Below are 13478 nucleotides of genomic sequence, written 5' to 3'. Positions count from 1 at the left end.
TCGAAACGCTACAGTTCGTTTTCGGTTGAAAAGGCTTGGTCATTCTTCCACCGCCGTATGGCGGCGTCGCACTGCGTCGGTTGAAATCGTTGGTTTCCGTGAGCTCGATTTGTTGTGAGAAATGTTACTTTCAATTGTTGCTGTCAGAAGAAACAGTATAATTATCAAATTATTTTCCACGCACATGGTGTGCGGCTCGAACATCAATGTATTCGGTCAAACTCCACCAAACCTCATACAATTCCGCCTGTAAGGTCTTGCTATACCTCGATTCTATTGAGCTGGTTTTGATAAATCAATAAATTGTTTAAAAATAAACAAAACTGTATGATAATTATCCCACCGGGTCGCCTTTCGATTACTGTCGGTTCGGGTGCGATTTTTAAATGTCTGTTATTGATTATTCGCCGAGTTTTCGGATCGTTTCAAGCATTGGGGCTTTATATAGATACCTGAGGTATTGAAAGATTGGTTATTCATGCGGACAGAGGCGCTGATAGATGAAAACAACAGAATAATCGATAAGCGGAACCTTGTGGCTAAGCAGTGGGATGGGACACAGGCTAGGATCCACACTCTACTGAACGAACTTCGTCATAAGGTAGTCAGTTGTTGTCGATATTGATCGAAAGCGGAAGCAAGAGAAGTACCGCGGCGACGATGTGTACCCTGAAGCCCATAATTTATCGATCGTTATTATAGGCTGTCAAAATAATATGAGTTTTACGCGCCTCCTTTCTCGGAAGAGCGCAAGCATTAAATCATCATTAGACATGCAAAATTCTCCTCTTGAGAGATGAGAAAGCCTTCTCAAAGTCTGGTGAGCGAAAAAGCATCACCGAAATAAGAAGGAACCCCAGTCAAATATGTCAAGGTTTTTCGTGCCATAATTCTTGCTATTCGTCGAAGTACCGGTAGTAAAATTGCTCCATGTGTTATTAGGATGGGCAGCATAAAACGCGGAACTTTACAAAATGCCAATATTTTGTTTTGTTTTTTTTCGTTTTCTTAATGTCTGCATCACCGGTTAAGTCGTTATTCAGTTGCTTTTTGAAACGAGGTCAGTTGCTCAGTAAAATTCTTATGAATTTCACTGTTTTACAACATAAAACATGTTTTGTTTAAGTAAAGGTACGCCAATCAACCGCTAAGAGATCTAAGTTGTAGACCATTTAAATAATCTGTTTTATAAAATTCATTCATATTCTCAAGCATTATAAGACTAATATTTTATTATAATGTTCTATAAAAGCATTTATTAACATAGAAATTCTTCTTCGGTTCATGTGATCTGAGTAATCATTTACGTCATTTATTGCATCATTTAAGCTTTTCCAGAGATACACATACCAGAACGTTTGCCATCAAACCTACATTAGGCACTTAGTGTAAATTTCTCACGGAAACTTTCTCACGTCCAACAGTGGCATTGGTAAACGAGTTTTCGGTGTTGAATTTTAAGAGTTTTGTTTTGCATTTCGTCAATTTGTATTACTCGGTTTTTACATGATCATGTGCAACATAACACGTACGCGTTTCCCGGTCTTCCAATGCACGGCGGTAACAGCAGCGAAACCGCGCGTTTCGTTACAAAACTCGCCGGCTCTCGAGTCGAGAGCAGAGCAGAGTATGACAAAGGATCAGTATCTCAGCGAGCAAAAGCGGAAAAAGGAGAGTGATTGTATATATTGCGCTAGCTGGCCCATCAGGAGGTGGTCCGTCGGGGAATTCGCTACGCCACCAGAGCATAAAACGGTGCCCCGCACGATTTACGTTTGGCATCATCGCCGTCGGTGGAAGAACTATGTTCTATAGCAATACGATTTTTTCGCTCCCTCATACTAAGTGAGGGGGCATTTTCTTCAGCTTACGGAATGATATTTTGAGTTTAGTCTCTTTCACCACTTCGAATCTGTATTGAAGCGTAGCAAGTTTTCCTCCAATAGACTGTCGATGAAAGGTAACATCAAAGCGACCATTGAGGCCAATTTCACCTTCGACTTTGGCTTCCTTTTGTCCCAGAAACCATGCTCTCTGACGGCTGGCTTGCTTTGATGATAGTTCAAATGGTTACCTTTTCCACCCTCCTAGTTAGATGTATCTTTTTTCAAGGCCTACAGGCACCATTGGTTGTCGATGGCGTCCGTCGTAGCCTACTGGCAGTCGCGGCTAATCACATTCGGATGACTAAGCGATATAAGCGCCTTCTCGACCTTATATTGCATATACACAGTGTATTCTGTTTATGTGGAAGTTTGTTATTGTTTTCACTCATTTCATGACTTGTTTTCGGTACTTCGTTTCCTCATCATCATCGTAAGGAGCAAGCCAATCCAGCAGTTTTATGTTGTTGCCAGCAGTTGGTGTAGCAATGAAGTCAAGCCAGTGCTTGCAGTGGAAAGTAGCGACCGACAAAACTGGTCGTAGAATCTACACTACTAAACGTCGGTTACGGGTCCGCAATAACTCACTCAATGCAATCTGACAATTGTTCGGTGTTGACTCATGTTTTGCATTTCTCATATAAAAAGGTTTGATAATTGCTGCGAAAGTTAATTATTATACCGAAATTAAAGTTTTGTTAATTTTATTTTTATAGTTCGTTGTCGTATTTTCAGCTATTATTGTGTTTGGCAACGTCAGTCGGTTCAGTTACAGAGCAAAGTTATAAATTTTCATTCGAATAGCGATTTAGGTCGAGGTACTGATCCACGTATCTTTGTTTTTGATGAAGAAAAAGTGATTTACAGAACACATGTAACTGGTCAACACTCTGACAATGCAATTTCACTCATGTTCTATGAACACTTAATCAAATCGAAACAACTGAAAAATGGCTGATTTCATCCATAAAAACAACTACCCAGAATTATCAAATGATGTCACTGTAGATTGTACAATAATCAATAATTTTCACGTTCAAACATGAATCGTAAAACGATTGTTGGATGTGGTGTTTCTAGTAGATTGTTCGATTTTGCTCTTTTTGCAGTCACTATTGAAAATTAGAGAAATGATCGAATCTATAATTTCTCCACACATTATCTCACTGAAATCTAAGCTCATCAAACACTAAAATTGACAGGGCATACTGCCAACAGTATTTCAATAGCTTTAGTTTCGGCTATAATGCTAACTGGTCAGACAAAAATTACTTCGATCGACACCAAGCTGATGAATCCGGTTCGGAATGTGTGTATTAATCAGTGTTTCAGTGTTATTAAAAAAATGCTATAGTGCATCTAGATTTGACAAATCACAAAGCGAGGAGTATCCCATACCGCTGCACTATGGGCAAAAATGAGAGAAAAAACGGATGCAATTAAGATACGACCTGCAGGCTGATGAAATAAAAGTAAGTGATCCTAAGTAAAATTTTCCGGAGAATCGCGTGGTGCCGACCCCTTTCCTGTTTATCATCGGGAAGTGCCCGATTTTGCTCATTTTCCCCAATTTTTAATATTTTTCACCCTTATTGGACTGTTCCAAGCAAGGCTTTGAGAAAACAAAAGTTAAAAACCTAATAATTTTGTGTAAAAAAGTCCGCAAAATCGAATAGGGCTTATCTCATCTAGTTTAGAGCACATTATTTTTTTTTGGTTGAGCTCCCGTTATCAAACCGACCATACCAAATGGGAATTCAACCAAAAAAATTAATGTGCTCTAAAACAAAAGAGATAAACCCTATTCGATTCTGCGGACTTTTTTACACAAAATTAGTAGATTTTTGCGGTTTGTTTTCTCAAAACCGTGCTTGGAATAATTCTATAAGCGTGAAAAATGTTAAAAATAGGGGAAAATGTGCAAAATGGGGTACTTCCCGATGACAAACGGGAAAGGGGTGGGCACCACGCGATTCTCCGGAAAATTTTACATAAGATCACCTATATTTTATAATCCTGCAGGCCGTATCTTAATTGCATCCGTTTTTTCTCTCGTTTTTACCCATAGAGGCGCTGGTTTCCACTCATAATTGAGTAGTGAACGTCAACTTGTGGTTTTCTTTTCAGTAACTCTTCTTATTTCTGCTTCCAGGAAGAAAGCTCATTTATAACAAATCGGGAGCTATAGTTCTTCAAAGAAAAATCTAATACTACTCTGATTAGTTGTAAAAGTTACAAAATAGATTAGGGAATTATTCGATCGGATTACATTCGGATTGCTTTATAAATGTTAAGGTTCGTATAATACAGGCACATTCGGCCTACTGGAAATACAAACCACACAGACGCAAACAAAAAAGCCACAGCATCATCACCTCATTATTTATCATAACTATTAATCAATACCAATACAATTTCAATTTTATTAATACCAAAATGCACTCCGCTATTCAGTAAATGTTATCCAACTAATTAGTATGAAAATCTTGTCTCGAAATACAGTACGATTTCGAATTTGGCATGGTTCGATTTTAGCATGCCTCGATTTTGGCATGCCTCGATTTTGGCAACAAAAGTACACTGAAGTCGCTTTTTACGCGACTATTTTTAGGCGAATTTCGGAATTTACGCGGTTTTTTACGCGAATTTCGGAATTTTCAGTTTTTTTCACGCGAATTTCGGAATTTACGTGGTTTTTACGCGATTTTTATTTACTCGGAACGTATCCTTCGTGTAAAAAGCGACTTAAGTGTATCCGTTTTTGGCAACACAAAATAGATCCCAAAGTAGATACACACATACACCAGGCAACAAAACGTACAGCCTCTGTAAGTTAAAAACAAGTCATTCGTCTAAGACGGAAAAAGCGAATTTATATGTAATAAAATTTTAGTTTTCTTGAAAAAGGTGGAATAAAACCACCGAAACGTCGAATATAGAAGCAAAACATCGTTTTAGCTGCTAAATACAGACTACATAGCCGAAAAACAGAACCTGAAAATTGCATATTACAGTCGGAAAGCATACATTAAAGTACAAAATATTTCCCTTACAAAAATATGCTTAAATATTAATCAGTTTTCGCATACATGCTTTAAATGACGTAAAAATGGTGCCCTCAGTGTGTTCATGGAAAAAAGTTTGCGGTTATAGAATGTTTCGAACAACAATATTTTTGTTGCCGTAGGACTACGTCTCACCGCAAGTTGCCAAAAACTTACTTGCACCGGACGGATAGCTCTTGGCGGACATTTCAAGCATAGAATGATTGCAATCGTTGATTAATATTATTTACTCAATTTCTAACGCATTCACATTCAGTTTTTTCATATCAAAAAGGGTCTCGATTTTGGCACGGTTTCGATTTTGGCAACATAGGCGACACGCATTTGTTGCCAAATTCGAAATCCAACAGTATATAGTTTCTACATAATTCAATCAACATCCATGAATAATATAAGTTCAGGCTCTACCAACATCATGAATAATATAAGTTCAGGCTGATTTGGAATCTCGAACAAGATCAGACATTCAGCTAGTTACGTATAAAAATAAACCAATGGAAAAATGGTTTAGGATAATTTGTTAACTTCAAGCAATATAGGTTGCAGAAAAGAAACCAAATCAAAATGGGTGACAAGAGACAAATAAAATAATCTTGTATTTTTATTCCACATGTTTCTACCATCTAAACTAAATTGTATTCGAACAGCTGAACGTACGAAAAACCGATAACATGTTTCCGAGACACTAAGGGCAAATATCGAACTTGATCGCATCCAAAACATCTCATGTTTACATTATAACGTATAATTTTGCTGTAGCTAATTGAATGAAAACATGTTTGATCATAATGACCTCACCAAGACAGCAGTCGTCAGCCAACCGTCACGACATCGCAGGTTTCTTAAAATACTTTCATACTATAGTGAATTCAACTAAAATGATCATTACCAATTCAAGTTTAAAATAAAATGTCGGTTTAGGAAACGTATTCAATTTATTTCAATTGTTTTATTCTGGTTTGTAATGTTTAGTGTACCTCAATAAATTTGCAAACTGATACAATTGCGCACAAATATTATGAAAATCCACCAGTTAAAGATAAATATATTTACAGTACTTTTACTGTGATAATAATATCCGCAAAAAAATTTATCATTTTGTTTGTTTTAATTTATTCACTAAAACAGACTTTTCAACCGTTATTTGGTGGCTCTTAACCCTTAAACGCGCACGCTGAAACAATTCATTTAAAAAGAAAACTTACTTATCTAAAGGCGGTAAACATAATTTACTTTGGGGATGTTTTTCATTATGTTGTTTTAAAGCAACATTGCGCATTTAAGGGCTAAAGAGGCTTATTGGTGGAGCATAGCTACCAATACCCCCTCTCCCCTTCCTTTCCGCTCTTCACCACCTCCACAAAAAAAAAATTCATTTCTTTCCCCTACCGTCCCTTCATCAATTGTAGAACCATCGTTTCAAAAAATATTAATATATATGTATGACCGCATTTCAAGGTCAAGACTAAAAACTTGAGATTAGTCTATTACATAGGAACGGGGCCTTCCCTCGAAAACCCGCGCCGAGAAACGCGGCTAACACAAGCTGACAGACGAACAACGTCACGTGCAGTACCTTGCAAGTCGTAAGGGCCGGCATAGTGTCGTCGTCCTGAAAGTAAACAGTAGTTAGATTAAAACTTCTCGCTCGGTGGTAATCTGCAATTGATGTAGGAAGCGGCACAATATGTGTCGATAACCCAACCAAACGCGTCGCTATCCTTGAGAAGTGGATTTTGCGGTCTCCTTTTGTCCAGCGCCTCTATGGTTCAAAGGTACAAGTACCAGCGAACCACATGCCCTGGCGGGTGTTGTGGGTTCGAATCCGGTTATAATCTTAGATTACAGCTTGGTTCGACTCATGCACCCTCCAGCATTGGACAAAAGGTAGGAGTCAAAATGACTACTTGTCAAGCATAGCTACCAATACCCCCCCTCCCTTCCCTTCAGCTCTTCCCCACCTCCACAAAAAAAAAAAAAAATCATTTCTTTCCCCTACCGTCCCTTCATCAATTGTAGAACCATCGTTTCAAAAAATATTAATTATTGGTGGATGATTTCTAAAACTTTTGCAACATTTACTTAGAATTACCAAGTACACAGGTAACAGTGACCAAACACACGATTAGAGGTGAGCAACTTGTCCAAGTCTCCTGCATACAGCAGATTTCTAGAGGTTTGACTCTCGGGAGAGGTAATCGTAGAGCAATTGTTGTAGTGAGTCAGAATAGAAGTCTCGACAGAATGTACATTGTTTCTTCTTATCACCCTCGGTGATGCTTTTCCAGCTTGCGCGATTTTTGCCATTAATTTTCGGAGCTAACCGGCAAATTCTACGTACTAGGTAGACATTTGAACGTTTCGCAGAAAATAACTGTGTGATCAAGTAGTCTCTGTTTCATTAGAATGGGGATTTCAAGTCAGCCCTACTTTTTAAAGTCTTTAATTCCATCATTTACGTAACTGAAGGGCGTAGCTTGCCGATGCACTACCAGAAGGCCGCGAAACTGTTTTTACAACACGTAGCAATGAAAACTAATAATGTTTTGTGTTGCATTTTAGATTGTCTGGTGATTGACTCATCATAAAAGGAAAAGCTGGGAAATTGGGATCTTAATTATCCGATATTCAATCAAATGGCCATAGACTAAATGGATTTTACTCTCACATCTAACTAATAAATGCACTGGAAGTATCGATCCCGAAGTATCGTGCCCGAAAATGCTGAAACGTGATTGACTGGAAGGTTATGTAAATTCACTAAAATTATTCAACTTTATGTAAAACTTCCAGCAGTTTGTTGTAAAATCCATCTTTATGTAAAAACCACAGAATAGGCACACGTTTTGTAAATCGATTAGTATGCAAACCAGCAAAATCCGTACAGAACTGACTGAGTTATTGTCGTTCAAAATCTATCACATTTCCGTGTCACGATGATTTTTGTTTCCGCAGCAAGATAGTCCATTAGAATCAATTTGAAAGAGAAGTTACAGGTTGCAAAATGATTAAAAAAGGCAGTCAACTTATGCACTTTAATCATCAAACAATTCTCATTCATGAGACCACTTTCACCAGTGTTGCGAAATTTAAGGCCCAGACTCCAGGTTTGATAATGAATAAGTTTCTGCAGCAGAATGTGAGCGAAGTAAGTTATTCTGCATCGCCATTCTCATAAGATTGCAGCTCACAATCGTCGCTTCTTACGGTTGTACAGTTCCAAGCAGCTGTGTACTGTCCTCACGACCATTTTGCAAAACAAGCAATAAATCTCAAAAATTATGAGTACACATATAAAAAAGCCGCACATTATACGATCACCCGCCGCAGCCGGTCAGTTAGTAAGTCAGTTAACCAGACAGGGACCGCCGACACGCCGCCGCCGTTTTGCTAAAATGAAATGTCCTACGGCTAAATGGGGCACTAAACTGAAAATTTTGATATATTCTTGATTAGCATACGGCAGCGCCCGAGTAGGCAGGATGAAGCCGCTTGAAACACGTTCCGATCGTTACCATCATTACATCATCATCGTTGTCATCAGCCCCGGAATAATCAGTATAATTGTCGCCGTTATTGCATGTTATCAAGAACGAGCCCGAAGGCGGCAGTGGGTTCTAAGCAAACGAACCGTACTGATCGTGGCTCGTAAAACATACAACGTAAAAGTTAATTTTACCGTAGACCGCTCCGATCAATGACTATAATCAACACATGGGCAGAGAGACTACTAAAGACACCGGTAAAATTAACACACCAGGCGATGCCCGTTTGTCTGATGCCAGTTTCCATTGATTTCATTTCTCCTCACAATATTTAAAGAAGGAAAGCCGATAGCCTGAATCTGAATGCTTTGCGTTGTGCTGCAAAGCTTGATACTAAGTGAAAAATATGCTAATATTTGCAACTGTTGAGTATTTTTTGTATTACCAAACAGAGCGTCATGAAATTATTAACTTTCAACACATAATGTCTTTAAGAATAGTAACTTTTCTTTTATTTGGATAACGTAAAGCTATTTTTTGCGGTTTGATGAAAGGTAAAAAAAAATCATCCCTCCAGCTCTAAATTTGGCGGCCTGGGGAAGCGGACAAAAATTGCCCATAACTACTTTTTCCGACTGTTATTCATTTCCTCTGCGTTTTGGACACAGAAGGGACGGTCGTAAACGGGCCCCAACTTGATAGACAGTGCAAAGAGTCATGAGAAAAGCAAGTGTGAAGGAGAAAAAAATTATTTACACGCCATCCAAGTTCGAACCGTCGTAAAACGAGTGGGATTTGGGTTGTGACTGCTGAACAAGAATAACAACAAAAGGAAGCATCATGTTCAAAGACCCCTTGCCGACGGCGATTTACGCGGACTGATCCACAGAATGGTTGTCGATAAAATTATTATAATAACAATAAAAAGTTTGATTTGAGCGACAATTTAGAAGGTCGTTACCGGGCCATCACTGTGGACGCGATTCTACTTCGAATGTATCAGCCACGGTGGAATGCCGAAAAGTCATGAAGATATTGATTTGTTATTATTTCTAGAGCCGGTTCTCGGGGAAGTGTCTGATTTTTTTTGTTTTTTTTTGTTCGTTGCAGGTTTGGTTCCAGAATAAACGATCGAAAGAACGAAGGTTAAAGCAACTTACTAGCATGGGGCGAGGACCATTTTTCGGTGGAGCCCGAAAGATGCGTGGTTTTCCAATGAACCTTTCGCCGGGTGGACTGGATGAGCCTGGATTTCCGTATTTTGCAGCCGACGGTAAATTTGACTTCGGTTATGGAGGTCCACCCTTTCACCCGCACGATGCGCCCTTCTTCCCTGGCCATCCCGGCGCAGGACCGATGCCTTTCAATGCTCCTGGTAAGTTGGGGGATAGTGCCCGTTTCGATGATCGACAGTGATCGGCAAACAACAATTAACGCTTAGCTTTCATACCAATGCAGGAGGACCCATGGACCACTCCGGACCGATCCCCATGGTGAGCGATTTTGGCGGGATGACACCGGAAACAAATTTTCTCAACCAACCCAACGGCCCACCGGGAAACGCCGGAGCCGGGGGTCCACCTGAGAACATGATCGGGGGCCCCCGGCCAGGCAGTCCCGAATTCATGACCTCCGGCAATTTTTCCGAACCTCAGAATATGCAAAACGAAGGACTAGTTTGGTAAAAATTACTGAATTTTTTTAGCATTGTTAAGTGATAGTAATTTATTTGTTTTGTTAACTATTTCGTAATAACTCTAGAAGGAGAAAAGGTAAAAATTTAGGTTTATTATGTTTGGAGCTTCTCGCAGACCTCTGCATTTAAATGAATTGTGTACATATACTAGCCATTGGATCCTCATTTCACGACCTATAGGTTGCCTCTATTGGTTTATTTTTGTACGGCTTGCTGCTTTCTGGCATTCCGCATGGCACATAAAGATCGTGCTAAACAAGCTGGCGTCAGAGGGTGTTCTTTTACATGTTCGTTTCAAGCGAAACAGTTTGTTTTCAACTGCCTGTATGTTTAGAGTTTGTTTGGTAGTTTTGGATCGTAAAACAAAAGTACACTTCAACTTTGTTTGAGTAACGCATCACGTAAAAATGCTAAAAAATAAAGAAAGCGAGACTCAAAATATCAACCAAATAAAAATAGGTCTCAGCGGTGCTTACGTGTACGCGACCGAGAAAATCGCATCCACGCAAAGTGAATGACATCACACGTGTAATCTGACACTTACCAGTTCAGCATAAAGGAGAAAAACAGACATGAGTCATGAAAATGGTCAATGAAATATGTTACAACTCACATACAACAAAAGTACCTACGTTAAAATTTGAGCTTTCATCGAAAGAACACAATTTATTAGTTACATATCCTACAATCTAGTTATTATAGGTACTGGTAACATGGAAAGTCCTACAGTGTGCTGTCGTAAACCGTCACCGGCATTACAATCCTCCAAGCAACAATCTCAACTTAATACGTTGTAAGGATACATTGAAAAATTTAAATCACTTGCTTCTTACTTGAGCAAAATAATAACAAGATCAATCCTCCCATCAGTATTACTATAAAACTAAGCAAAATAGATTGGTATAAATAGCGGAAATGTTTTTAATAATGCATCAAGTGAGCGACTCACCGATAGACTTTTCGAAAGAATATTTTAATATACAGTCATTTGTAGCATTTTTCGTTTTACTTCAAAATGTGCCGGAAGCTGATCTTTTAAAGATTTGAAAGCAACCCCAGTCTAACGCGAATGAAAATTGTGACTCGTGACTTTGGAAAAATCGCAAAACTGTCAACCATAGCTGGAATGTTTATATTTGGGATGAATGAAACAGTGACTGTAAATAACGTTTTATCAGTGCGTGTAAAAAGTTCCAGTAGCTTTCAAATCGAATTCCAAAACAGATATTAGCATAACCGCGGTATGATAGGCGACAAGATAGCTTATGAGAGCAACATGCAATAGTTGAGTGCTGATTTGAATGATTGACGAATAAATAGATGAATCTTAGGTAAATTTAACGCGAAGTAGCCTCCGATACTTGATAACAACAGTTGATGACACACAGATGTGCTTAGAAACAAGTATATTTGGTGGAATGAACGCAAAATCGCTCGAATTCTTCATCCGCATTGTCTAGGTTCATTTCGTTTCTGAAGTAATCGAATCGGAAAAGAAAATTCATTTGATAGCGAAACGAATCAATGAGATAGAACTACTTAAAGTTGTATTATAAATATACATATATACATTGGATAAAATGGTTGTATATAACTGTCGGCTAAGAAGTTTAGTATAAGTTAAATCTTAGAGATGATTAAAAACATTGCTGAATTATTTATGTGTCAGGCAGTGAACAAACAATAAGCAGCGGTGAGCAAATAAGAAATGACAAAATCATTGTGTTGATATTTATAGGAAAAGAAACCATGGAAAATAATAAAACAATTAAAATAATGTGGAATTTGGCTGATTTACCTTAACCGAAAGTCCCATAATCGTTGCTTCCATTATGATGAATAAATCACAAGTTTCACCGAGGAATGAGCAGGTAAGCTGACTCTGTGTTTAGATCGATTGAGCCATCTTTTGTTTGTCTTTCTGGTAGAGAGATGTAGTAATCACTCTGAAACCGAGCTTTGTGTTTGACCCATCGAATATGAATACGTATATGGTATCTTTGGGTTTGTTGATGTATTTATACATGTGTGTTACTGTGCTTATTGTCAATTTCATATGGTTGTTCGATGTTTGTAAGCCTGTAAGGAAGCATTCATAAATTCCATTACGCAGATTTTAATGATTTTAAACACAACCGTTCCCCACGTAACGTTATTTTGTTGCCGGCGTGTAACACAACCTCCCTTCATCAAGTGCGTTATAAAAGTTGTAAATAGTCCCTAATTACATCTGCATAGTTTTTTTTTCTCTCTATTCCTTTCGGTTCCGGGATACTCGTTGCCAATTCCTTGAGCACCTTGGGCCTTTCTATTGCTAGTGGGGTCGGGTCGTTGAGGAAAACAAATTTCACCGCACTGTCAACCAGTACGTTCCGCTACAGGTCACCGTAGCCTGCCGACTTTCGCCAGGTTTTCGAAGGAAAAATTTCCAAGAAGGGCATTCTGCTCTCGTAGTTCAAACTGTGTCATCTCCGCATCCGGTTTGCACTCCTGCAAAAATGATCCCAAGTGTACACGCTTACATTACAGTCTCTAGCCCGTAGCGAACTACAGATGTGATTGGCATTTTGAACACTGTCAGCTTCGTGCAACCGCGTATGCTCGTTGATCGAAATGATTTGCGAAGGTTAAGCAGGCCCGATTTTTCGCTTGAATGCGTCGTTCACTCTCCAAACTAGTGTTGTTGTCTGCGGTGGACAAAAATTCCCAATGTATGAACTCAACAACCACTTCGATTTCATTGCCGTAAGCCCGTAAGTAGTCACTGTCCGTGGGAGACAAACGGTAAACGCTCTCTGAACCGAATCAGGCTCCCAACGAATGCGTTTTAAGATTGTGGCAGGTTTCTGCATGCGCAAGGACGCATTTTTTTTACAGCAAATTCCAACGCAGTGGCATCCGTATCCATATTTCTCTGATGTAAATTTGACGCATTTACCACTAAATATCAATTACTCGTTAAATTCTACAAAAAGTGGTGATCTAGTTGACTCAATTAGGATGAAATTTTAAAGCAAATCGTTAGGAAAGGCGGGTACCAGGTTCCGTCTTCATTTGAACTCATTCGATATAGTCTGTTAATTAGTTACGCGTCTTTGTTCACCGGTCCAAACAAAGGGATGAAATCAGAGATCTTCACTGCTGACGATTACTCGCCATGGCTTTTACCTGTCACCAAGACAGCTACTCGTCTACAGCCCGGATGTCGTTGACTAAGCTGCGTCGCCATGAGCCTTTTGGTTTGCCTCTTCTACGCTGTCCTTGCGGATTCCAGTTGAGTACTTTTCTGCGGATCTCGTTCGCTCCTTTCCTCAAGGTGTGTCCAATCCACTTCCACCTATGTTCACGG

At 39.1% G+C, this 13478-nt stretch overlaps 1 protein-coding gene across 1 annotated transcript in view; it reads left to right on the top strand.

Moving 5' to 3' along the window:
- Positions 1-10118, top strand: part of LOC128738358 (LIM/homeobox protein Lhx5) — a 104503-nt gene extending 94385 nt beyond the window's left edge. Inside the window, exons 5-6 of the mRNA XM_053833410.1 lie at positions 9544-9808; positions 9892-10118. Coding sequence (XP_053689385.1) covers positions 9544-9808; positions 9892-10118 — 492 coding nt within the window. The remainder of the gene's footprint in view (positions 1-9543; positions 9809-9891) is intronic.
- The last annotated feature ends 3360 nt before the right edge of the window (positions 10119-13478 follow it).

This window comes from Sabethes cyaneus, chromosome 2, assembly GCF_943734655.1.
Source record: "Sabethes cyaneus chromosome 2, idSabCyanKW18_F2, whole genome shotgun sequence".
In the NCBI taxonomy this organism is placed as follows: domain Eukaryota; kingdom Metazoa; phylum Arthropoda; class Insecta; order Diptera; family Culicidae; genus Sabethes; species Sabethes cyaneus.
The sequence above is the reverse complement of the archived record's forward strand: the minus strand, read 5'-3'. Positions and strand labels throughout refer to the sequence as shown.